Source organism: Glycine soja, chromosome 13 (assembly GCF_004193775.1).
Source record: "Glycine soja cultivar W05 chromosome 13, ASM419377v2, whole genome shotgun sequence".
Taxonomy (NCBI): Eukaryota; Viridiplantae; Streptophyta; class Magnoliopsida; order Fabales; family Fabaceae; genus Glycine; species Glycine soja.
The window spans coordinates 25,025,595-25,049,507 of record NC_041014.1 but is presented as its reverse complement, the minus strand read 5'-3'; the positions used below and the strand labels follow the sequence as shown (position 1 = coordinate 25,049,507).

The 23,913-nt window shown below is 33.3% G+C and overlaps 4 protein-coding genes across 6 annotated transcripts; all 4 read left to right on the top strand.

The window, feature by feature from the left end:
* The first annotated feature begins 338 nt into the window (after positions 1 to 338).
* LOC114382729 (importin subunit alpha-9) lies at positions 339 to 6,111 on the top strand. Its single transcript, XM_028342315.1, has 11 exons — positions 339 to 567; positions 664 to 895; positions 1,687 to 1,840; positions 2,013 to 2,115; positions 2,454 to 2,638; positions 2,882 to 2,961; positions 4,450 to 4,600; positions 4,766 to 4,832; positions 4,936 to 4,994; positions 5,077 to 5,382; positions 5,574 to 6,111. Exons 1-11 carry the CDS (start codon positions 516 to 518, stop codon positions 5,736 to 5,738), a joined length of 1,554 nt encoding a protein of 517 aa, XP_028198116.1. The 5' UTR covers positions 339 to 515; the 3' UTR covers positions 5,739 to 6,111.
* A 1,422-nt stretch (positions 6,112 to 7,533) lies between these two features.
* On the top strand, positions 7,534 to 9,912 carry LOC114381401 (probable beta-1,4-xylosyltransferase IRX9). Of its 2 annotated transcripts, none has more exons than XM_028340647.1 (3): positions 7,534 to 8,267; positions 8,586 to 8,820; positions 9,524 to 9,912. In XM_028340647.1, exons 1-3 carry the CDS (start codon positions 7,633 to 7,635, stop codon positions 9,689 to 9,691), a joined length of 1,038 nt encoding a protein of 345 aa, XP_028196448.1. In that variant the 5' UTR covers positions 7,534 to 7,632; the 3' UTR covers positions 9,692 to 9,912. The 2 variants fall into 2 exon arrangements, with proteins under 2 accessions (XP_028196448.1, XP_028196449.1); XM_028340648.1 differs by having other exon boundaries at positions 7,545 to 8,267; positions 8,589 to 8,820; positions 9,524 to 9,890.
* A 4,682-nt stretch (positions 9,913 to 14,594) lies between these two features.
* LOC114382522 (protein IQ-DOMAIN 1-like) lies at positions 14,595 to 18,483 on the top strand. Of its 2 annotated transcripts, none has more exons than XM_028342001.1 (6): positions 14,595 to 14,960; positions 15,618 to 15,720; positions 15,797 to 16,096; positions 16,442 to 16,663; positions 16,787 to 16,906; positions 17,377 to 18,069. In XM_028342001.1, exons 2-6 carry the CDS (start codon positions 15,643 to 15,645, stop codon positions 18,067 to 18,069), a joined length of 1,413 nt encoding a protein of 470 aa, XP_028197802.1. In that variant the 5' UTR covers positions 14,595 to 14,960; positions 15,618 to 15,642. The 2 variants fall into 2 exon arrangements, with proteins under 2 accessions (XP_028197802.1, XP_028197801.1); XM_028342000.1 differs by having other exon boundaries at positions 14,597 to 14,960; positions 15,580 to 15,720; positions 17,377 to 18,483.
* Positions 18,484 to 20,493: 2,010 nt separating this feature from the next.
* LOC114381162 (mitochondrial import inner membrane translocase subunit TIM14-3-like) lies at positions 20,494 to 23,809 on the top strand. The gene is made up of 3 exons (XM_028340348.1): positions 20,494 to 20,620; positions 21,082 to 21,254; positions 23,307 to 23,809. Exons 1-3 carry the CDS (start codon positions 20,618 to 20,620, stop codon positions 23,461 to 23,463), a joined length of 333 nt encoding a protein of 110 aa, XP_028196149.1. The 5' UTR covers positions 20,494 to 20,617; the 3' UTR covers positions 23,464 to 23,809.
* The last annotated feature ends 104 nt before the right edge of the window (positions 23,810 to 23,913 follow it).

The following is a 23,913-nucleotide window of genomic DNA, read 5'->3' as shown; positions in this document are numbered from 1 at the left end:
CTAAAATATTATTCAAAATTAATTAGAATAAAACCAACATATAATTAAAGATTTAAAGAATATTGTCTAGTCAACCACAATGAATATTACAAGTTTCATCTGTATTCATGTATTTATTCAAATAATCATTTTTTTATCAACTTCTTAGATTATTTCATCAATGAGAAATAACTTTATGTATCATGCCCAAAAGATTTGTCAAAAAGACAGTTAAAAAATAATTATAATTTTGCGTGACTTACTTGACATTAGAGATTAAAAAATAATAATTTAAAAGACAAAAGTAAAGAAAATCTCTATAAAATAGGGACTTACTTAAAAAATAAAATTTCGTTGAGTAGAGCACTTTTATTTTGATCCCCCTTAAGCTCTGTTCCAAGCTTACAGACACTTCATTTTTAATCATCCTGACTTTGCAAAACCCTCGGGAAAGAGCCAGTTTCACTTGGGAGGCCGCAAGCACCGAACGTAAAAACGAAGCTCTGGTCACTCACGAAGCGTGATTAGCATACTCAATGGCCGATTCTGGCTTCACTAGTAACAGGAGGGATCCCATTAAGTCCTCAGGTGCGTTTTTTTCATTTCAAGGCAATTAGAACCCAGTTTTGATTTCTAACACTAAACCCTAATCCGAGAGATTCAATCGCGTATTTTTTTTTTCAGTTGGGAATGCCGCGGCTAGTAGGAGACGACAGCATGCAGTCACAGTGGGGAAAGAAAGGAGGGAATCGCTGATGCGCGCGAAAAGATTCTGTAGGGTGGGCATTGATGGCGGCGATGGCGGTGATGGCGAAGTTTCCGTTGACAGTGACATGTTAATTGAAGAAGAGCAATCCATTTTGGAGTCTCAGACTTCAGCGGCAGTGGAAAATTTGAAATCTGCCATTGCTTTTCAGTAAGCTCTTCCAAACTTGTTGGTGCCCCAATGTTTCACTGTTTTATTTTGCCTGGTAGTTTTGGTTTTTCAAATAAATGCTGCCGGCTAACATGCTACTGCTATCTGGAGTGAACTTTATGCTAGATATAGATTAGGTGGTTGTGGCCTGTGGGAAGGCCATGAAACAGGTTTTTAGTAAGTTATTTGTAGTTTATGATGAACTACGAAGACTATTGTGATAAAATGGAGACCAAATACTAGCAATTGTGTGACGAGTTGTTTTTAATTGAAATTATGTAGTTGAACCACTGATCGCGTGAGTCAACTGGTGTGAGGCTGTTTTAGTTTAACCAATGATTTCGAGTTTGAGTCTTATATATGTAGTTGGGTTGAATACTCAGAGTAATTGTTTTGTGACCCATAGTGATCTTACCCTACTTGAGCTGAATTGCCTTTCATGCAGGATACTCGTGGTTCATATATTATTATCAAAAGACAAATTTATGTATTTGAATATATATGATTAGCCGATTGTTTGTTGGCCTGAGCAAGTAAAACCCACCAAGTGTTATAAGTCTTCTGATTGAGGTGGGATGATCTAACAATGAAGCAAGCTTATACATACACTATGAGATTGGTATATTTTTTTATTATATTAGTCTTAGATGGGTTTTTTTTATTAAATCTTTAGTATTGTCTTGGCTGTATTTTTAATACAAACTTGGAAAGGCTTTGATTCTGTAGTGGCAAGTTCTCATATTCTTCAGCTTTGGCTTAAGCATTAAACTATGTACATGTTCAATTGATAGAGGGAAGGGTGCAGTGAAGAAAAGAGTGGGGGCTCTTCAAGAGTTAAGGCGTTTGCTGTCAAGATCTGAATTTCCTCCTGTTGAGTCTGCTATTAATGCTGGAGCTGTACCCTTGCTTGTGCAGTGTCTTTCATTTGGTTCTCCAGATGAACAGGTCTGAAGTTTCATCTTCCTTTGAATGATGTTCAATGACTTGTATGAATGTTTGTACTCTCAAAAGGCTTGAGCAAGCACATCTCTGTGCATCCTTATGCAAGATAATATGGAACCAGTAGTGGGAAGAAATTTTCTTAATGCTTACATTTTGTGGTGAATGTCTTCTGCAGTTGCTTGAGGCAGCTTGGTGTCTCACAAATATTGCTGCAGGGAATCCAGAAGAAACAAAAGCTTTGTTGCCTGCATTGCCCTTGCTTATTGCTCATCTTGGGGGTGAGTGATCACTTTGAGATAATTTTGCATGTAAAAAAACAAATTAGTTTTTTTATTTTTATTTGTATATAATAAAGATAAAGATTAAGAGAAATTCTTATAGCCTAAATTCTTAAAGCATCATAACATATATATATATATATATATATATATTATGTAAAAGAAGAAATAGGATGGAGGGAACTTAACCTACTGACACATCATTCATTTTTCTTAAATGTCCACTTTCCTTCTGTACCCATCATTTTATAACAAAGTTTTCTTGAAGGTTGTGATTAATTTAATAATTTTAGCATTTACAGTTACCTTTTAAATTCATGAATGATCCTATTTTGCAGAAAAGAGCTACCCACCTGTTGCTGAACAGTGCGCTTGGGCGCTGGGAAATGTGGCTGGTGAAGGTGAAGAGTTGAGGAATGTTCTGCTAGTTCAAGGGGCATTACTACCTCTTGCAAGAATGATGCTACCAAACAGAGGTTCAACTGTTAGAACAGCTGCCTGGGCTTTGTCAAACCTAATCAAGGTTTTAGATACATCAATTGAATAAGCTGCATATTGCATGATGTTTGTTCCTGTACTTGACTTTTTTGTATCAATTCAACAATCACTGTTGTTCTACAATATCTGTATAACTGTATTCATTGTCCATTTGCATGTATGATGGGGTCAATTTCCATATGCATTTATTTTTATTTGTGCTCATCTGGTTGCTGTGACATGAGTTCCTTTTGGAAACTTAACTTGACTTCAGCATGTTTGCATGTAGGGCCCAGATCCTAAAGCTGCTACAGAACTCGTTCGTATTGATGGAGTATTGGATGCAATCATTCGACAGTTGAAGAAAGCGTGAGTGTTGCTCTGGGTTACTTGTAGTATATCTTGGTCTAGAGGTTTTAATGCTGCTTCAGTCTCTGGTTGCTTTCTGACGGACTTGCTTAATTTACTGATTTTTACTGTGCATAGATGACTCATACTTTCTCTTACCTTATTGTTGTTTGAATTGCTACTACAATAATGTATTTCATGTGTTTATGCTTTTCTTTGGTAGAAAAAGCACAATTTATATCATTGAAAAGATAAAATTTACTGAGATATCAATTTTAAAATATTTGTGGATAAGCATAATCATATTTCTGACCTTGCCAATCTACTTTTTATATAGAAGCTTGGAGTGCTCATTTCACTTATGATTTATCAGGATGTTAGAAATTGAACTTTCCTTTCAATTTCTTTTTCTCCCCTTCTTTTTTGATGTAGATCTTTTTGTCAATTAGAAATTTCTATGGTAAAAGTTCTGTTTACATTTTTGACTTGTCTGCTTCTCAAATTAGGTTTCCTTTTGTATGTGACTATTTGTTTGTTAGCATGCTAGAAATTTAAATTGTTTAAATCACACAAGAATGTTACATCCTACTTTAATTTAAGGTACAATTAGTTGTGTGCAACCAAACTATTACATAGTTTTTTTTTTCTTTTTCCCATAAAAGAAAAAATTGCAGTCACCAAAACTTGCACAAATATCTTCACAAAATACAGGCATTAATTAAACCATTGGAAATACACGTGATTCACCTCAAAATAACCTCTCTAATCATCCAAATTGACAATCTGTTAATGTTCTTAGAAAGAAAAAACCTTGTGAGGGTACTTTCCAAGGAGGCTGAGTACAACTTGGCAATTTATTTAAAACGATAATAGATCTTAGAATTTGAGCTTAGGGACTAACTCAATCCTATAAAACCAGCTTGTTAGGTGAGGACTGCCCAACCCTTATAAGCACTACTTAGGCCATATCTCTAGGCGATGTGTGGCTAAATACATCCCTTCACACCTAGCACAATGAAGGTGCTGGACGCTGCAACGAAGGGAAACCAAAGAGGCTGCAGTTAAGGCTGGCTAGGGCCTAGGGGTGACTACAATTAAGGTAGCTTTCTAACAATAGACAACAATCTGAATTTAATATCATTGGTGACTTTGGCCTGAACCTGTTTCCTAATGAAGAAAACCTTCCTAAATATTCTTTCATTTCTTTCCCTCCATTAAACTTTTTTCTATTGATGTTAACCAAATTTTCATTATGATTTTTGAACTTATTTGGATGAAGTCTCCGAAACTGAAATTTGTTATAAGTTATATAAGCATAACGTTCACTTTTTGATAGGTTTATGAGCTTAAAATCAGAAGTGATGGCAGTGCAAATCCTCTTTTAGTATTATGACTATATGGAAAACTTATTTCCTTTAAGTGTTACAAAATTACCAGCTCTTCTACTCATGAATATATCCCCCTGAAAGGCTGCCCTGATTATCGTCATTAATTATGTTTTCACCTCAGGGATGATGAATTAGCAACTGAAGTAGCATGGGTGGTTGTTTATCTATCAGCACTTTCAAATATAGCTACCAGCATGCTGGTGAAGAGCAATGTACTCGAATTGCTTGTACATAAATTAGCTACATCAAACAGTTTGCAATTAATGATTCCGGTAATGATCTCCACAACTTCTAAGGTTTTTGGTTCATTTGTTGCAAAAAATGTACCTCTCTACACCTGGAACTTGTGATTAGCATACGTCAATACACACAAATCACAATGCTCATGTTATTTACATTTATCTGTTGTTTCTAACAACAAAGGAAAACCCCTCTAGGTTTTGCGGAGTTTAGGTAATCTCATTGCCGGTGATTCACATGCAATTCCTGGACTTGGCATTACAGGCTAGTAAATTTTCCTTTATTTGCTAATATAAAATCATGCATGCATTTGGATTAAACAGTATGGATCAATTACTTATATCTGATTTTACAATGACATTTTCAGATAATGTGATACAAGTTCTGGTAAAATGTCTGAATTGTGAAAACAGGGTCTTAAAGAAGGTAGAAAGTTTTAGAAAGTTTAACTTTTTATTCTATGAATCTAACTAAGGATAAATCATGATGAGCTTTGTTATATATACAGGAAGCATCCTGGGTGCTGTCTAATATAGCTGCTGGTTCTGTTGAGCACAAGCAGTTGATATATTCTAGTGAGGCAGTGCCTGTGCTATTGCGCCTTCTTTCTGCTGCTCCATTTGATATAAGAAAGGAAGTGGCTTATGTATTGGGCAACCTTTGTGTTTCCCCAACTAAAGGTGATGACAAGCCAAGTCTGATCCTGGAGCACCTGGTTTCACTTGTTGAAAAAGGATGCTTGCCAGGTTTTATTGATTTAGTTAGATCAGCTGACATCGAAGCTGCAAGGCTAGGACTTCAGTTCATAGAGCTTGTAAGATTTCAATGGCTGAATAAATAATCGCTTCATATATTTTGGCTTTGATCAGATCTATTCACATGGTTTGATCAGAATTAAGCCTATTAGTTTGTGTAATCATGAAAAAATTCCACCTCACGGCAAAAAGAATTTCAAGTTCTTTGAGATCTAAACCCTTGGTTGTTTGTGATTTCTTATGTTTGTAGGTTCTGAGGGGGATGCCAAATGGTAAGGGTCCAAAGCTTGTAGAACAAGAAGATGGGATTGAAGCCATGGAAAGATTTCAGTTTCATGAAAATGAAGATCTGAGAACTATGGCAAATACTCTAGTTGACAAGTATTTTGGAGAGGACTATGGGCTTGATGAATAGTAGGTGTCAGAATAGCGAGATCCACTCTTGTTTTTGTCCTTATAATGCATGCTTTGCATCAGCCGCATGTCAAATATGGAGCCTTCAGTTTCATGAAAATGAAGATCTGAGAACTATGGCAAATACTCTAGTTGAGATTGCTGATTGCTGATCATTCATTATTGAAGGCCAATAGGATCTGTATTGGTGTTGAGGTGTTTGATAAAATTATCTAGGGCTTGTGCTTGTACACTTTCCGTGGCCCTTTTTGTGTGAGTACATACACGATAGACTGAAATGTAAATTTTTGTTTGTAATTCTGTTCCAGTTCTCTTTGCGTTATAATTTAGTACCTGCAAAAGATGCCAGTTACCACTAAGTGCTATTTCCCCCCTGAATTTGAGTCCTGGATTTTTAATACGGCTCAATTGAACCTTCCACTAACCTTGACTGTACAATGCAGTCCAAATATTTGAGTGTGGCACAGTAATTGCACAAGAATTTAAATTTTCACTTGATGGCTCAAGTTTTACACACCATTGGAAAACTACTCGTTTCTTTCTGCTATTAGCTCAGGCAGGCATAGCAATACGAGGAACGACGGGATATGCTTGCATCCCTTAAATTTAAGATATCAAATTTAGGCTTTTAGACATTATAATTTGAGAGTGAGAATATGCTTGCATCCCTTAAATTTAAGGTGTCAAATTTAGGCTTTTAGACATTATAATTTGAGAGTGAGAATTTAGTTGGCTTTTACTTTATATGTTCTGAGAGAGCAAAGATAAAGGAGCCTCTTGAGATGAAGGATTTAACAGTTGGGCAGTGGCTGATAGAAGCACAAGTTTGTTGGTTTGTGTCTTCAAAATTTTCCTTGGATGAAAAAAAAAATTGGCAGCGATAATGCAGGTTCTAATACCAATTTTCTGTTAATAATCTATTTTGCTTCAATAGAGGTAAAAGAAAGCTTGATTGAAACAGAGATAACAGTCATCTGTAATCTCCTTTGGTGCTTCGGTTTTTAAGTTTTAACCACCCTTGCTTCCTTTATTTGAGGAACCATATAATACATCATTCTTTACATGCCATGGTCAACAGATACAAAGTCGGAACCAAGCCAGATAAATTGGCTCACCTCTTTGTTCTAGCTGGATGCTAACTCTATGTAGGATTAGAATTCTTTACGTGCTTCATTGCAATGCTGTTGCTTGCTTGCACATTAAGCTTACATGTTGCTTGTAACTAGTGAATTAGTGTGTTAAATGAAAAACGTGGCCTTGACTTGAATTAAATTACCTCCTTAATTAATCTCTATACACCCATACTTTCACTTAAGATACTTGAGAGAATCCAAATCCCTTCTGATGTTGGAGATTATTATTGATTTATACAAACGGTCCAAACTCAACCTACTGTCATAATCTGATATTTTTTCAGCAAAATCATGATTATTTGACGAGATCCCGAGGTTGATTATTATTATTATTTTAAAAAAAGAAAATAACAATCCTCCCTTGGTGGACTACTGGTCAACAACAAATAATAATTAGACCCTTAATCACAATCACTAATATTAGTTAATTAGCAGAGAACATATTCTGGATACATAGATGGGTGCCGCGCCAACTACTATTTGGTGTAGATAGCAACTCTTGCCATCACACAAGCTATTTCTATTTTTATTTTTTTTCTTGTACTACAAGTGACATCCAAGTGAAGCAATACCTTGCCAATGAAATACCTACACAAATGATTTAGTTTGGCAGTACCAATCATAGCTTTTTACAGTTTAAACGTTTTACATTACAAATGTGTGGTGTCCTTAAAGTTTCAATTTTATATTACACACCCTTCCTCTTCATTTCTAGCATCTATACATTAAATACTCAAATTCTGTGGTAGGTAGTGATAGTAGATGGGATCAGTGGAAAGATCAAGAAAGAAAGTCATGTCATGGAAGAAAGCCATGGTGCATTTTTCTCTCTGTTTTGTGATGGGGTTCTTCACAGGCTTTGCTCCTACAGGTAAATCTATATTTCACAGCCATGTTGATTATTCAAATAGGTCAGAGTTTGCACCACAACCTATTGAAGTGTCACAGAAGACAACAAATGTCAATAGAAGTTGGATAGCTCCAACACCAAGGTCTTTAGTCCACAAGCAAAAATTGCATGTAAAAATAGGGCCCCAGTTGAAGCCTAGAAGACTTATAATCATTGTAACTCCAACAAGCACAAAACTTCCCTTCCAAACAGTGATTTTGGCAAGGCTGGCAAACACTATAAAGCTGGTTCCTCAACCCTTGCTGTGGATTGTTGTGGAAGGGCAAACAGATTCCACAGAACTTTCCAAGACACTTAGGAAGACTGGCATCATGTATAGGCATTTGGTTTCAAAGGAAAACTTCACGGACTTGGAAGCTGAACTGAATCACCAGAGAAATCTTGCACTCAAGCACATTGTGCATCACAGGCTAAGTGGGATCGTACACTTTGCTGAACTTTCCAATGTTTATGATCTCGAATTCTTCCAACAACTAAGATATATTGAGTATGATTCTTCCCTTCCTATTTTATGCACTAGTTCTAGTTCTTTCATTATTATTATGATGATGGCTATGATTATGATTATTATAAACATTGGTTGATTGGTATATCTTTAGGATCATGTTAAGAAAAAGGGAAAAATATAGCCAATGGTGAAATGGTAAGCTTAAAAACATTAAATTTTAAGTCATGATGAGGTATACCAATGACAAAATAACTACAATGCTAACAATAATGCACTATATTTCACACTTGCAATGTGATTTAAAAGTTAGAACTAACATGAGAAACATGCTCCTTGATGATTTGGAAACTGATCAAGCAGGGTATTTGGAACATGGCCAACGGCATCGTTAGCAGCAAACAGGAAGAAAGTGATGATAGAAGGACCTGTGTGTGATTCTTCAAAAGTCATAGGGTGGCATTTAAGGAATATGAACAATGAAACTGATATAATTACTCCTCCGATTCATATTTCAAGTTTTGCATTCAATAGCTCCATTCTCTGGGACCCTGAGAGATGGGGTCGCACTTCCTCTCTTCAAGACACCTCTCAGGTACAAATTATATCCTATAGCCAAAACATTACTATAATTTCTTTTAAAAAAATAAAAATTAAATTGGGTGTTAATATCTAAATTGTACTCCACCACTTATTCATGCTCAAGTGGCATTTTTACCTTAATGCCATAACAATATTTTCTTTTGGTGTGTGTATCCAAGTCATCGAAATGTTCATCTAGAATAAGAACTTACAGATAATAATTAAAAAAATAATTTTAAAACTCTTGTTATTATGAGAAATTAATAAAACAGTGGTGTAGATGTCAAAAAGTAATTTTATATGGTCCAAAACATGATCGTACCTTCACTGCCTAAACCCTGAGTCATTACTTACGTTTACTTAACATTTGGCCAACCTACTACTACTTTAAAAAGTACAAATGAAAAGTGGACAAAAGAAATACTAGTAACATATTAGGCAATATAATGAAAGTTTGATTGATCACTTCAACTAATCACAATTCTAATTATTATAGTACTCTCTACTCTAGCATAATGTATATAACCTAATGGCAGTATTTTGTTCTATTTACTCCGGGATATGTATATAACCCAATGGCTTATTTTGCTTACACCCACAGATATCAAATAAGGGATCGGTTTACATGACATAAATCACAACTATCTTAATATTTTATACCATTCACACATATATAATTCTTATTATTGACGAGGCTTCTAATTTGGTTTTCTTAGAATTCAATCAAATTCGTGAAGGAAGTAGTTCTTGAGGATCAAGAAAAGTTGAGGGGAATTCCTCCAGAGGATTGCTCCAGAATCTTGCTTTGGCGTTTCAATTTTCATGCTCGCACCACTTCAAATCATAAATTTCCGACTACTGCATCTGGTGTTATCCGAAAATAATGGGAAATAAACAGAAAATAATGTATAGCAAAATATTCAACTTCCCTACACCAGGAATTTATTCATTATTTTTTACTTGTACAAATTTCTCCTGTGTGCTTATAATTTTATACGTCCCTGCTATTTTCACAAGTTTTGTTAGCTTCTATAAGTGTAACTGGGTAAGTTCTGATGGGAAGCAAAAACATTTTATCATATATATTTTGGGTTCTACTAACATATATTCTAGGCGTGTTAGTTAGATAATTAACAAATAAAAAGTTTTTACTATTTTTTTCATATTAATTCGTTAACTTAGATTTAAGGATGTAGCAGATTTATAATCATTATGCAAGACTGTTATAAAATACTTATAAACTTGTCAGTTTGGTTGTAATTTTAAAATTTTCATTTGTGAGTTTAAGCTAACTCAATCTTAAAAGTTAGCTTAAGAAGTGAGGGTTGCTCCTCACTTGTATACTCTAACTTGGTTTCATTTTTAATCAATGTAAGACTGACTGAATTTTTTCCAATACATCCCCTCACCTCTAATCCTTCTTGGACTTGGTGTATAGATAACAATAGTAGGTGACTCTTTTGAATAATATTAGATATACTCTGATATTATTTTAGATTCTTAAAATGTAAGTTTAGACCTAATTCAACCCCAAAAGTTAGCTTAAGGGGTGAGGGTTGTCCCTCAATTATATACTCTACCTTAGTCATCGTGTAATTTAGAATTTTTCCCATATCAATGTTACATCATTGGTTAATATTATTATTTGACAACAAAACTAAAACAAATTTTTTTTATGGAATCTAAAATAAAAAATACTTTAAAAAGGACTAAAAAAACCTGTTTTATAATTATTGAAAGATTATTTAAGTCTTATTAAAATTAACAAACTTATAATATATATAATTTGTAATTGAAAGACAACAGTTTTATTATTTATACTATCTTGTCAGTCTGAATACTTCTTCCACAACTGCAATTCAAATATAAATATGGCTTGCCCTACCCTTTTTTTTCTTCCATAAATCTAAATACACGACATTGTTTGAATAATGTTGTCACGTACATAAATGGAGAATTGGATAAGTATAAATACAAATATGGTTCTGCATCTGGAATTCAAATATAAATATGGTTTAACCCACCTTTACGTGAGTTCATGTGTCGATTTTTATGCCATACATATTTGATGAAATCATTACTCATTTACTCGGGACCATATGAATATAATTGAAAGTGCCTACTTGTCGTATTCATTCAAACCCCAATTCAAATCAAATTTTTCCCAGCAAAATCATAAAATGCAGTACACGCATATTAGGAAGTGATAGTTCAAGTGATAACTTACCCATTCAGTTTTCCTTTTGCTATTCAATGAAGTAAATACCAAAACTCACTTTGCATATGTCCTCTGAGGAGTTTACATCGACAGGTAAACATATGTAGCCAACAACTTTTTTTAATCTGTAGCACCGGGGATTCTTTTCAACAAAATATGCAAATATGGTTATTCTCTTCAATATGATATTTTATGTGCTAAATATGCTGGGCTCTTAAATTGGCATGCGATTATTTAGTCTCTTTAATTTGGGTTATTAGTGATCTTCAAAATCATAATTTGATCTTTCAGAATTGTTGGATTTGATTAAGATAAGGTCTTAGTCATATTTCTCCTCTCATTTGAGTAGTTTTCTCTCTTTCTTTGATTGGTGTAATAGTTCTATTAAATATATTAGATGTAGTGTTAATTAGGTGAAAAAGTCTAAATGTTATGAATATTGTACGTACTTTCATAATTTCAGTTGTTGGCTTAACAAAAAGAAACAATTTTTAATCTCGTGCCCCTGGTTAGTTGTTGGCTTGCTAACAACCGAGGATTGTCCTAAGTAGAACCATCAAATATATACACAGATAAAATATATGGAAGCATATTTCTGACCTTTCCATTTGGTTTTAGATAGTTGTTTCTTCCTCTTTCAACAACTTGGTGATTGGTGAATGATAAATGGCTTGTCTTTTTATTATTTAACTTGTCATAGCTGTTTCTTTTTCTCTTTTTTATTTATTTATAAAAATAGACACAAAGATACTGTTGTTATTCTTATCTTATTAAAATTGACATTTCATCCTAATTATTATTATTATTATTATTTATCAAAATTAAACAGCAATTACCTGAATAAAACGTTAGTATTTTATAATAAAAGAACAAAGTCAACAATAACTATCATATTGTATTTAAATTTTATCTTTCCTCCTTGATCATGGTTATATACCATCCTTCTTGTAGACATCCAAGTCCATTTAAACTCTTGTCTCATTCAATAGTTCTTTATGACACATTTGTTTTGTGGGCTTGCTCCAGCCTCCAAATGTTCATTTTGTGTCTTTTTAAACATATTTGCTTCTCATAACCCATTAATTGTCCCAATGTTCAAGTCATTTGAATTGTAAAAAACACAAATAATCAAACTTAAAGTCAACGAGCCAAGAAACTCATCTTTTACACGATCATCTTCGATATGTTCTTCAAAGTTCAAACACCTCTCCCAAAATTTGAATTTCCTCATATGCTAAGCTTCAAATTCACTTGGCAAATTTAAAGTAGCATCTTTTTACCTTTTTTTTACCTTGGAGAATATTTTGTGAAATTTATCAAACTTACACTTGTTAAATGAACGGTTGGGTAAGAATTTTTTTTTGAACTCATGACCCGATCCGATCTGACCCATGAAATCTAATTAAATTTACCGCATATATATATATATATATATATATATATAATTACTAAGTACAAAATAATTTTTTGCTATTATTTGTTAAATTATTAAATTAAATCATCTATAATTTTTTGATATGCAATTTTTTATTTTTATCTTGATTGCGTTTATCTTTTTTGATGTTAATGCTGTAATATATTATTTATTTTTATCTAAAATAAAAATATCTAAGTAGCATTAAAATCATTCATTTCATTAATTAAAATTGTCACATTGAAAGATATTTAATCATTATAAATTTGCAAAGCTCTAGGGGAAAAACAAAATATTGCTCTAAAAAAATGTAATTTTTATAAAAAAAATATTTTTTTAAATGTTTAGAACCGATTAATACCATCTGAATTAATTTGATTATGATCAACTTGGTTTGGTTTGAGTTGTGAATAGAATTACATAAACTACACATCAATTAATAAATTTCACGTATCCACCTAAAAATAAATGTCACATAATTAATCATGAAAATTCTATTAACTTCAAATCATTATATATAATTATTATTATTATTATTATTATTATTATTATTAATCAAGGTGTGTGTGAGGGAACAAGTGTCAAACGTGAAACTTCACCAAAAAAAAAAGTGTCAAACGCGAAGGCAATAATTTTGAATTGGATAATGCCTTAAACATTTGGTCAAATAAGTGCCACTACGCCCACAGTTTTGATTAATCATCATTCAGTAATTTGGCCTTTTGTTCTTTGTAGATATTTGGTAATTTGGCTTTATTATGCTAACATTATCACAAACACAAAATAAATGGATGAAAAACATCACCGACAATTTTCTTCTAACAATTAAGCTACCAAGCAGGCCTCCCAGAGCGGTTAATTATAACTCCTGTTTGTCCATTTGTCTCTTGCCACTTGACTTTGATATCTGCATCTTCCTCCATGCCAATCAATGATCTTGTTTGACCATCAACGTGTCTATTAAAACAACCTTTGTTTTGTTGCTACCCATAAAATAAGTTTATTGAACAAATTATCATAGATTTTATCTGAGTTTGATTCGTATGAATGAATAAGTGTTTAATTATACATGAGAGTTTAATTTTTTTTTATCTATAAAAATCAAAAACACATAAATATCAGTAAGAAGTTTACAATAATTCACATATTTGTTCAACTAATAAAGTTAGACTCCTTAATTACCCAAACATAGGTTTAATTCTTAAGTTTAAAAATTAGAAAGGTCATTAAGGTGTTTACTTGTAATTGTCGGATCTGAAATGATGTGATAAGGTTGTCGTTCACAAATCGTTGGTCACATAAGCTTAACGAGTAGTTTATGAATTGCACGTTTTCAGAATGGTGCGTTCGTAAGTTATCGCCGCTAATGAGAACTTTTCACTTTAGATAGTAATATCGTTTAGTAGGCTAAAAGCAAAAGCAAAGTTCCTCAAGATTATTTTGTTACGTGAGCAAGAGAAAAACATGAAAACGCAAAAGTATACTTATTCCTATGAAATAATTATCAAGCATAAAAGGAAAGAAAGAAAGGAAGCAAGGAATCTAGTTTTTATCTTGTACGTCAGATATTTTACCAATATCATGGTAGATATTTACTCATTAAATATTATAGGAAGTTAGGAATTGATTTCATAATTGCTTATAAAAAAAGAAGGAGCTGGTTTGATAATTAAAACTTTTGAAGATTTGTTGAGGGTTTGTTTTTATATGAATAAAAAAAACTAGAGACATTCATAACTTATATAGTGTCACCTAAGCTATATCAACAATGAAAAATCTATGCAGCCATTCCAAGATCAGATACTAATATGTTGATATTAGATGATTGGTTGTTGCTTGTTCAAGAAAATTTTTGACACAAAAAATTAAACACAATTTTTCGGTTGAATAAATATTCCTTAAATGTAAAGGCAACAAACCTTGGATCAGGGCGTGAATCCTATATATATTTGACAAGGTAGTTAAATACAAAAAAATAATTTAATGAGGAAGTAGAAAAGACAAAAACAGCGAAGAGCACAGAGAAAAACATGAATAACCAACCACTGCCACAAGTGAGTCCAACATCAACATCCATGGAAAGGGGCATCATTTCATCATGGGACACACAGTTAACAAGGGTAACTAAACGCACAAAAACAACAACCACCTTGGACAAAAACGAAGAAGGGTGTTTTCAGTTTTCAGTTTTCACGAATCATGGTAACTGGGTGGGGGCCCACTGCCCCTAATTAACACAAGTACTAGTATTGTAGTGGGGTCACAGCATTGGCTGAACCAGCTAGCTGATCTCTCTTTCCATTCCATATTCTCTTATCATTGAGAGACCCTTTGTCCCTTCTCAAGATCTCATTGCATTTCCCTCCCTTTACACGGGAGATAGTGCAAGAAGCGTAATCTCCAAGTTCTCATCTTTTTGTTCCCTTTTTGTTCAGAGACATACATAGTCCCGCCCCAGAAGAACAAATTGCTACAACCTATTTTGATTTGAGATCTGTCTGTCTCTTTGGTTTCAGTTCAGGTACTCTCATTCATTTTCTATCTTCATTGGACCCCCCTTTTTATTTTTTAAGAAAAATTGCTATTTTTGCACTTTCCCATTTCCTCTTTTCTATGCAATTAAATGTTGCTGGGGGCTGTTTAATGTTTAAAGTTCTTTAATTTCTTTCCTTGTTTTGGTTTGGTGAAAATTGTTGTAGTTTTAGCACCAGGGTGTTGCACAATTTTGACTGGAAATGCTGATTTGAGTAGACAAATCTGCATTCTATGTGTTACTTAAGGAAGATAGTTCAGTTGTTCATACTGTTGTATTCAACATTATTCGGAGAATGAGGATTTCAAATTATCTTTGGTTTTTTAGATGCAGTCTAGGTTCCTTTGGGGATTAGGATTTTGATTTGCTCACAAGCTAACTTTTCCCTCTTTTTCCCCATCCCTTGATGGTGAATTTCATTAGTAGAAGCCAGATGCTAATTCCTCATTTCCTTTTTTTAAGAGCTTAGAGGCTTACATAATTTATGAGACTCTGTCATTTTCAGTATCAAATTTCATAGTTCTAATAGCATTTAATGATGTAAGCTGATGCCATTGGATTTCCTATTCAAACGCAAGATGAATCCGTGAATTGTTTTGCGTTATAGGTATGATATCTTGAAATTTACATATTTTCTGGATAAAGGGTCAAAGTGAGGAATGCAAAGAAAATGGGGAGGAGAGGAAGTAGTTGGTTTTCTACTGTGAAGAAAGCTCTAAGCCCTGAGCCAAAGGAGAAGAACGATCAGGTTAAGATAAAATTTATATTTAACCTATCTCAGGTATACAGGATGTTCCTTATAGTGTTAGCAACTGCTTTTGCAGAATTCAAGTAGATCAAAGAAGAAATGGTTTGGGAAGCAAAAATTGCAGACTTCAGAATCAACCTCACAAACGGATAATGCACCACCTCTTCCTCCACCTGAGATTATTTTAACTCATGTTGAGAGTGAAATCAGCCATGAGCGTATTGAAGTTGCAACTGCAGTGGATGCTGTGGAACCTGTTCCTGCTGTTCAGATGGCAGCTGCTGAAGTTCAAGCCACCACAACTGTTCAGTTTAACAGTAAACCAACAGAAGAAGTGGCTGCAATCAGGATTCAAAAAGCTTTTCGGGGATACTTGGTATGTTTTGCAACTTTTATTGAAACCAATGTAACTTATTTCATTCTTCTATTTTTATTTTCAGCCTCCCTCTTACCAATATCTGTTGAATGTTTTTACTACAAGTGAAAAACCTCAGTTACAATAGTGATATAGCACTTTTTTGTTTACTGTACACTAACAGTTGGTCAAATTCAAACTCTTTAAATGTGAATCCATACAAAAATTTATTTATTAAATGTCCTATTTAATTATGCTAACTTATGAGGCCATACATGGTAAGTAATCAATAATTGCTGCAAAAGAAAGCTTCTTGATTCAGTGATAAACTATTTTCAAGCTGAATTTTCTTTTAAAATCATTTAGGCAAGAAGAGAATTGCGCGCGTTAAGGGGGCTGGTCAGGTTGAGATCGCTGATGGAAGGGCCAGTGGTGAAACGTCAAGCCATTAGTACTCTCCGTTCTATGCAGACTTTTGCTCATTTGCAAACTCAGATTCGTTCTAGGAGGCTCAGGATGTTAGAGGAGAATCAAGAACTACAGAAACAGCTCTTACAGAAGCACGCAAAAGAGCTAGAGAGCATGCGGGTCTGTGTTTCATGTCCCTGATATATTTTAAAATGCTAATCTATTGACATGGAATAATGTTTATTTGAGGTTTAATATATGGAATTTGGAATGCTTTTAACTTATTTCAAATTCTCATAACAGCTTGGGGAGGAATGGGATGACAGCATACAATCAAAAGAACAAGTTGAAGCCAAGTTACTGAGCAAGTATGAAGCTGCTATGAGAAGAGAAAGAGCAATGGCTTATTCATTCTCTCATCAGGTTTTTAATTTCTCTTATGAATTTACATTTGTTAGGATAGTGAAACAAACAAATGGAAAAAAAGATGTGAAAGCAAATTGTTGGTGAACTTGAACATCATAGGAAAATTGACTTGGTCTGTCATATAACTTATATTACAAACAAGAGATGCTAGCAACACACTCTTTAACGCTTTCTTTTCAATACACTCTCAATTGTTGAAATTCATGCAAGTCCCACTAAATATGAGTCACATTCCTTGTTTGGTGGGTCCAATTCCCAAATTAGGGGGATCCTCATGAATTTCAACCAATAGGTGATAGTGTAATATAAAGAGAGAGTGTTGCTAACACTCGTTACAAAATAATACATAGTATAAAGAACTAAAATAAGAATATGGGTACTAGTTTGAGTTCCTTGATATTTTGAACAAATTATTAAACTTCAAAGTTTGGTTTTAAATAAATAAATATAAATGTATATCTTGACAGCAAAACTGGAAGAATGCATCAAGATCTGTAAACCCAATGTTCATGGATCAAACCAATCCAGCCTGGGGTTGGAGTTGGTTGGAACGATGGATGGCAGCCCGGCCCTGGGAGAGCCATAGCCTGATGGAGAAAGAGAAGAATGACAATAAATCTCTAAGAAGTTCTAGCCGTGGCATTACCAGTGCTGAAATCAGCAAATCATTTGCTAAGTTTCAGCTCAATTCTGAGAAGCATTCTCCAACAGCCAGCCAAAATCCAGGCTCACCTAACTTTGAGTCCCATTCAAATCCTCCCAAGCCATCTTCTCCTGCAGTTGCTAGGAAACTGAAGAAAGCAAGTCCTAAGGACATCTTGGCTATAGACGATGGCACTAAGAGCATGGTTAGTGTGCAGTCAGAGCGGCCACGGAGGCACTCCATTGCTGGATCAATAGTGGGAGATGATGAAAGCCTTGCAAGCTCTCCATCTATTCCAAGTTACATGGTGCCAACTAAATCTGCAAAAGCTAAGTCCAGGATGCAAAGTCCATTTGCTGCAGAAAACGGAACCCCAGATAAAGGGTCCTCTGGGACTGCAAAGAAACGTCTTTCTTTCCCAGCTTCGCCTGCTAGGCCAAGGAGGCACTCAGGTCCACCAAAGGTAGAGAGCAGCTTCAATGCTGAAATCACTGTGGGAAATGGTGTGGCTGGTTGATTATATAGCCACAGAAAATATGATGCAATGCAAGCATTTGAAATGTCATGACAAAGTTAAGACAAAAAGTTCATTTGAATTGTTCCCTTATTTATTTATTTATTATGTGTATCTCAATCTTTTCATTTCTTGGAGGCTATTGGTTTGAGGGTGAAAACTGTTTTACCTTCTACATTTTATCTATTTGTATTCTCATGTATCTACTCACAATTTGCACTGAGAAGTTGAAAGGTGTGATTCATGATAGTATTATGGACAAAAGAACAAGTCAGCTGTCAGAAGCCTTTCGGAGCTTCCCCAGTATCTCTGTTACTATTGATTCTTATGTGATATAAAATGTATATTTAATTTCATTGTCTCATTTCTTAGAAGTTACTATATTTTGTAATCTATGATATTTGATGTTGTGTATTAGTGTATGACTTGCTTGGACCGTTATGCTGTGTGATCCGGGGCAGAGAATTTGTGAACAGTCCCAAGAAAAATTGTTTTGTACACAGGTCTCATCTCTTGGTACTCTATATTTGAACAAATCTCAAACGAAAAACTAAGTTCCTTCTCTCCCTCCACAATTGACCTGGAAGAACCCAAGTTTTCATGACAACTTGTCATTTTTATAATATAACATAGGGTCTTGCTAATCACGAGAGCCAACAAGCATAATTTACGAATTCCAATAAAAAAAAAATTCTTCAAACTTTTTCAGTGCCTTAAGACACGAGTTACTATTTACTTATAACATATTGTGAGTTATTATAAATATCAATGAACATTGGTTTATTCAACCAAACTATGATTTTCAATGTTTTCTTTTGGATTTTATCAAGATCCTCAACTTAAAAGTGGTGTTCACGGGTTTGATCAACCTATGAACTTAACTTTAACACATTGATTTAAATTTCAATGTTATTCAAATCAAATTCGACGTGATCTGTTCAAACCTAACTCATGTCTTTTTTAACTTGATTTGATCTTAGCAAAAATCAAGCTTGCACTGCATTCTAGTAGTCCATATTGAATTCGAGTCATTTTATAATTCAATCTATTACGATTTGTAATCGTATTAAATTGACCTATGATTAAATAATTAGTTCAATCACTCTCTAAATATAAATGGGTCAATTGATTGATAAATAATTTTAGAATTTAATTAGAATACATTAATATAAGTATTTTATATTATTATCTAATTATAAACAAAACTATTTTTATGTAAGTATTTAAAAATCATATTTAAGATCATTTTAATTAATTTAAATTATAATTTTTTTTGTCCGTTTATCAAAATGAAATTCATAGCATTAAAAAATTTCAATCTGTGTTATGGTTTACTGGTCAAAATATATTTATATATATTCAAATTTAATCTTAGTAGTATAAATATTGTTAAACCCTTTTTTTTTTTGCTGAGTTATATTGTTAAACCGTTTCCTAATTAGGCTACATTAATAAGTACATATTTCATGTTATCATAAAAAAGTAAATATTTCATGTTGAACAATTACAATTTTAAAGATAAATAATGTTATAGATTATTAAAATAATTTTCTAAAATAAAGAAATAAACTAAATAAAAAAAGGATTTAAAACATTGTTGGCCGTAAACTATCATGCAGGGGTGTTCGCCTTGTGTTTGGTTCGATTTCTAGATAAAATGTCATTCAAATCGAATATAAAACAAAAGATGTGATTCGGTTTGGTTGAACGTAAATATAAAATCAAATTTAAAGCAAATATTGAACCAATCTTTTACATTTTGGTTCGGTTCAATTTCACGTTTTTTAGTTTTTTTATAAAAATTTATTGTTATAATTTAAATCTATCAATTAAATTTATATCATTGTTATATATATTATATAATTTAAAAAATGAATTTTATTTTATTAAGTTTTATTTAACATATTTTAGTTAAAAATTATTATTTTCACTTCTATTTTATATTAATATTAAATAATATTATCAAAAAATTTATAATATAATAATAATTTGGACAACATTTGATATTTAATACTATTTTTTTAACAATATTAATATATCATTTTTAATATATAAAAGTAAAATATATATCTTAATTATAAAGTAAATAAAAATTAATAAATTATTCAATATTTATTATTAATTATCTTAATAAAATCAATATAATTATAATATGTGATTTGATTTAATTTTTTTATAATAAGATTCAAAAATCAAATTAAACCACAAAATACATGTCATTTTTTAATTAATTAATTTATTTTCAATTTAAAGAATTTTTAATTTTTTTTGTATCCTTCTAACAATTTGCAAAGGGTTTGATTTGATTTTTAACATTATTCCAATGAGAAGAATTCTGTAACGAAAAAAATCCATCAGAAGAGAATTGGACTAGAACTTACGAGAAAAATATGTCTTAAGGAGCAAGGCAATTAAAAAGAAAGAAAAAATATAATTATAAATATAAAAATAATAAGCCAAGCTTCTTTCATGTTTCTCAACTGAACACTCTTTGCGAGCAATTCAAAACCCTATTGGAATTCTCCATTCACACGTTGAAGCTTTTGACGTCATGGTTAGTCCTTCATCGTTATTCTTAAAATTCCATTCCTTTTATCTTGATTTCGAACTGGGAAACCATCCTCAACCTCTCAACAATTTTCTTCGCCTCTACTTTAGGATCGAAAAAAGCTGATTTTTTTTTTCTTTAGTCCCTTTGTCTCTATGTCCACCTTTTTGTATTTTCGCTATCGTTTTGCCCAATTTTTTTGTATACAAATTTGATAAGTTGTTTATTGTACTGGGTTAATTAGTTTTTGCAGTCTACAAATTTTGTTTGGGGCTCTGGGATTGGAGAGCTTTTGGGTGTAGGGTTTTATGTTGCTGTATAGAAAACAGAATATGGATTTGTATTCTTATTGTATTGATAAGAGGGTAGGGGTCTAGGGGATAAGGGTTTTTTTATCATTTATTTTTAAGTTTGTTGATTTTGATATTGTCTTTGGTTTGTGGAACTGAAATTGGAAATTGGAACAGGCTACACCATTGGTGGCAGGGATTGCAGTGGCGGCTGCGGCTTATGCTGGTAGATATGGTATCCAGGCTTGGCAAGCATTCAAAGCTAGACCACCGAGTATGCGTAAATTTTATGAAGGTGGTTTCCAGGCTACCATGACTAGAAGGGAAGCAGCTCTTATACTGGGTGTTAGGTAACTGCCATTTTGTTTTGAAGATTCTAATGTGTTGATTTGTGTTAAGGCATTGAAATGATAATTTACAGGGAGAAGAAAGCCTATAGTATTGAATTTTGCATATGTTATGATGTCTGTAGGCTGTAGTGATGTTTGTCACCACCTTTTCTTTTGGGGGACTGATTGAATTAATTTATGGTATTTCTTGATTTGAAAATTGAGATATTGGTCTTTCACGCGATATCTTTACAACCCTGCATGTATGTGTATCCAACATGTAATAAAGGTTAAGTCTCTTCATGGAAAAATCACATGACAAAGGTCCTGCTCAAATCAGTGCTTGAGTTTAGGTTGATGTTGCAATATTCAGGGTAAAAAAAATAAAATACTAAGGACAGTCACAACCATCTGATTATGTCTAATACCAGCCTTGCTTGTGGCTTGCAAGTGTGTGCACTGTGCAGAAGGGTCTTTGATTTGTTATGGACTCTATGGTAATGCATATAACTTATGTGATTAGTTAGAATATTAGAAATATCTATAAAGCACCAAAACAACAACTACCCTACCAGCTCTCTAATATTCCGGCTGTATCATTGTCCAGTATGGACACAAGATGGCAGGACAAATCCTTCTCCCCTTTCTTCTTTCCTTCATATCTTACGCATCTATCAAACAAATTGGATATCGTAGGTGGTTGAGATATGGCACAATATGGCGTAGATATGGTGCTTTGTAGGTGCTGCAGTGCTTTGTGGTAAAAAACTTCAAAAACTGCACATTCATTGTCTAATTTGAACACTTCACCGAGGTAGTCAATAGTGACAGAGACTTCCACCATGGAGTGCTTTTCTGTCGCAGCCATGAATCTGCTGAGCTACTATAGCAGTAAAATGCAGCCATTCTGGCTGTTCTTTTTTGAAGTTATTGAAACCATTAATTTAGGAATCTTACTGATTTGGCCTCTTTTCACATCTGCAATATATAGGGTGTTCCTATCTTCAACACAACACCAGTGTTATGTCTGTTTAGACAAGAAAACATGAAGTGTGGCCTCTATTTCCTTTCCAGTCAGTCCCTGCTGCTTAGTGGTATTATTTCTGGTCAAACCTGATTTTATTGTATTTTTATATAACCTCACCTAGTGGGATAAGGCTTTGTTGTTGTTGTTGTTGTTGTTGTATATGTAAGGCTGGAACCCTGTTCTTTCCCTTCATCATTTGATCTATGTTCACATCAGGCAGCAAGGCTTGCTGTTCTCTCTATTCCTTTTTTTAATCTAAATTGTGTTCTTGGGTATTCATTTTATTCGGTGTCCAATTGCTATACTTCTGAATCTGTTCAGACTGATCAAGAAAGGGAATCAGAACTTACTATCAATTCCTGTTCAATTGATGTTGTTATTCTTTCCTCTTTAATTTGCTTGAACTGAATCTTGTGATCGTATTTTGAAGTTATTCTGCCTCTATTGCAAGTTGTGATTTGCAATTGCAGCTTGTGTAGAGGGCGTATCGTGTCCAGTCTTTGTATCCAATTGAAAAGAAAAGCGGATTTAGTTCTCCAATTGAAGTTCAGAATTGGCTTTCAACTTTGTTTCCCATCTTTCCAGTTTTCCCTGAGGTTTAGATTAGACTGTAGTTCTGTCCAATCATATTGATTACTGATTTTAAGCTTCAATGCGTTTATGTTGTCAAATGGTGATAAGTTAGTGATGAGTGCTATTACTGTTTATAGTTTGTTTGGTGGAAGTTCATTCGTACTGAAATTAGTCGAAAATTTGATTTGTTTAGTACTTTTCATGTTTAATATTTGGCATTGATTGATTTTGTTTGAGTGCGTTTGCACATGCAGTATTGTATCTTGTGTGTATTATTTTAATTTTGCCGCATTGGTGTCTTCTTATATTGTATACTGTCTGTCTCCCTTAATCACATTTTCTTTCTGTGTCATCAACTAGAATTTCATTGGTTAATATGAATTTTTGTTAGTTGTTACTAGTCTTGCCCTTGACAAAGTTTTAGCAGATGTATTTTGTGTTTCTCTTGCTGATTTTCAGTTTTTATGTTTCAGAGAACGCACTCCAACAGATAAGATTAAAGAAGCACATAGGAGGGTGATGGTTGCAAACCATCCAGATGCAGGTGGCAGCCATTACCTTGCATCCAAAATTAATGAAGCAAAAGATATGTTACTTGGAAAGACCAAAGGTGGTGGGTCAGCATTTTGAAGCCCGTAGAAGCCTTGCTTTCCATCATTTTGACAATTTAGACCTTGGTCCTCATTGATGTCAATTATTAATTTTTTGGGTCATCGCCTAATTAATTCTTGTAATCCAATAGTGTGAGAAAATTGGACATGGTTATGCTCTTATCAGGATGATAAAGGTCCATTGTAACTTGGCCTGTGCTATAGAAGTTAAGATTGCCATCAATAAAATTGATTTGTACTGGCACATTTTACTACCAGTTCTTGCCTTTTTAGGTGGTGTCTCCCTTTTGGTTTGAGTTCATGCCACTTCACCTTGATGTTTGACATGTACTTCACTAATGTAATCAATTGTGTCCATTGCAGAATGAATGGGGGATGTCTTGCTTCAAAATTATTTCAAAAGTCTTAAAATGTATGGAAGTACGTTTCATGAAGATTTTCAGAATCAAAATAAACTTATATTTTATTG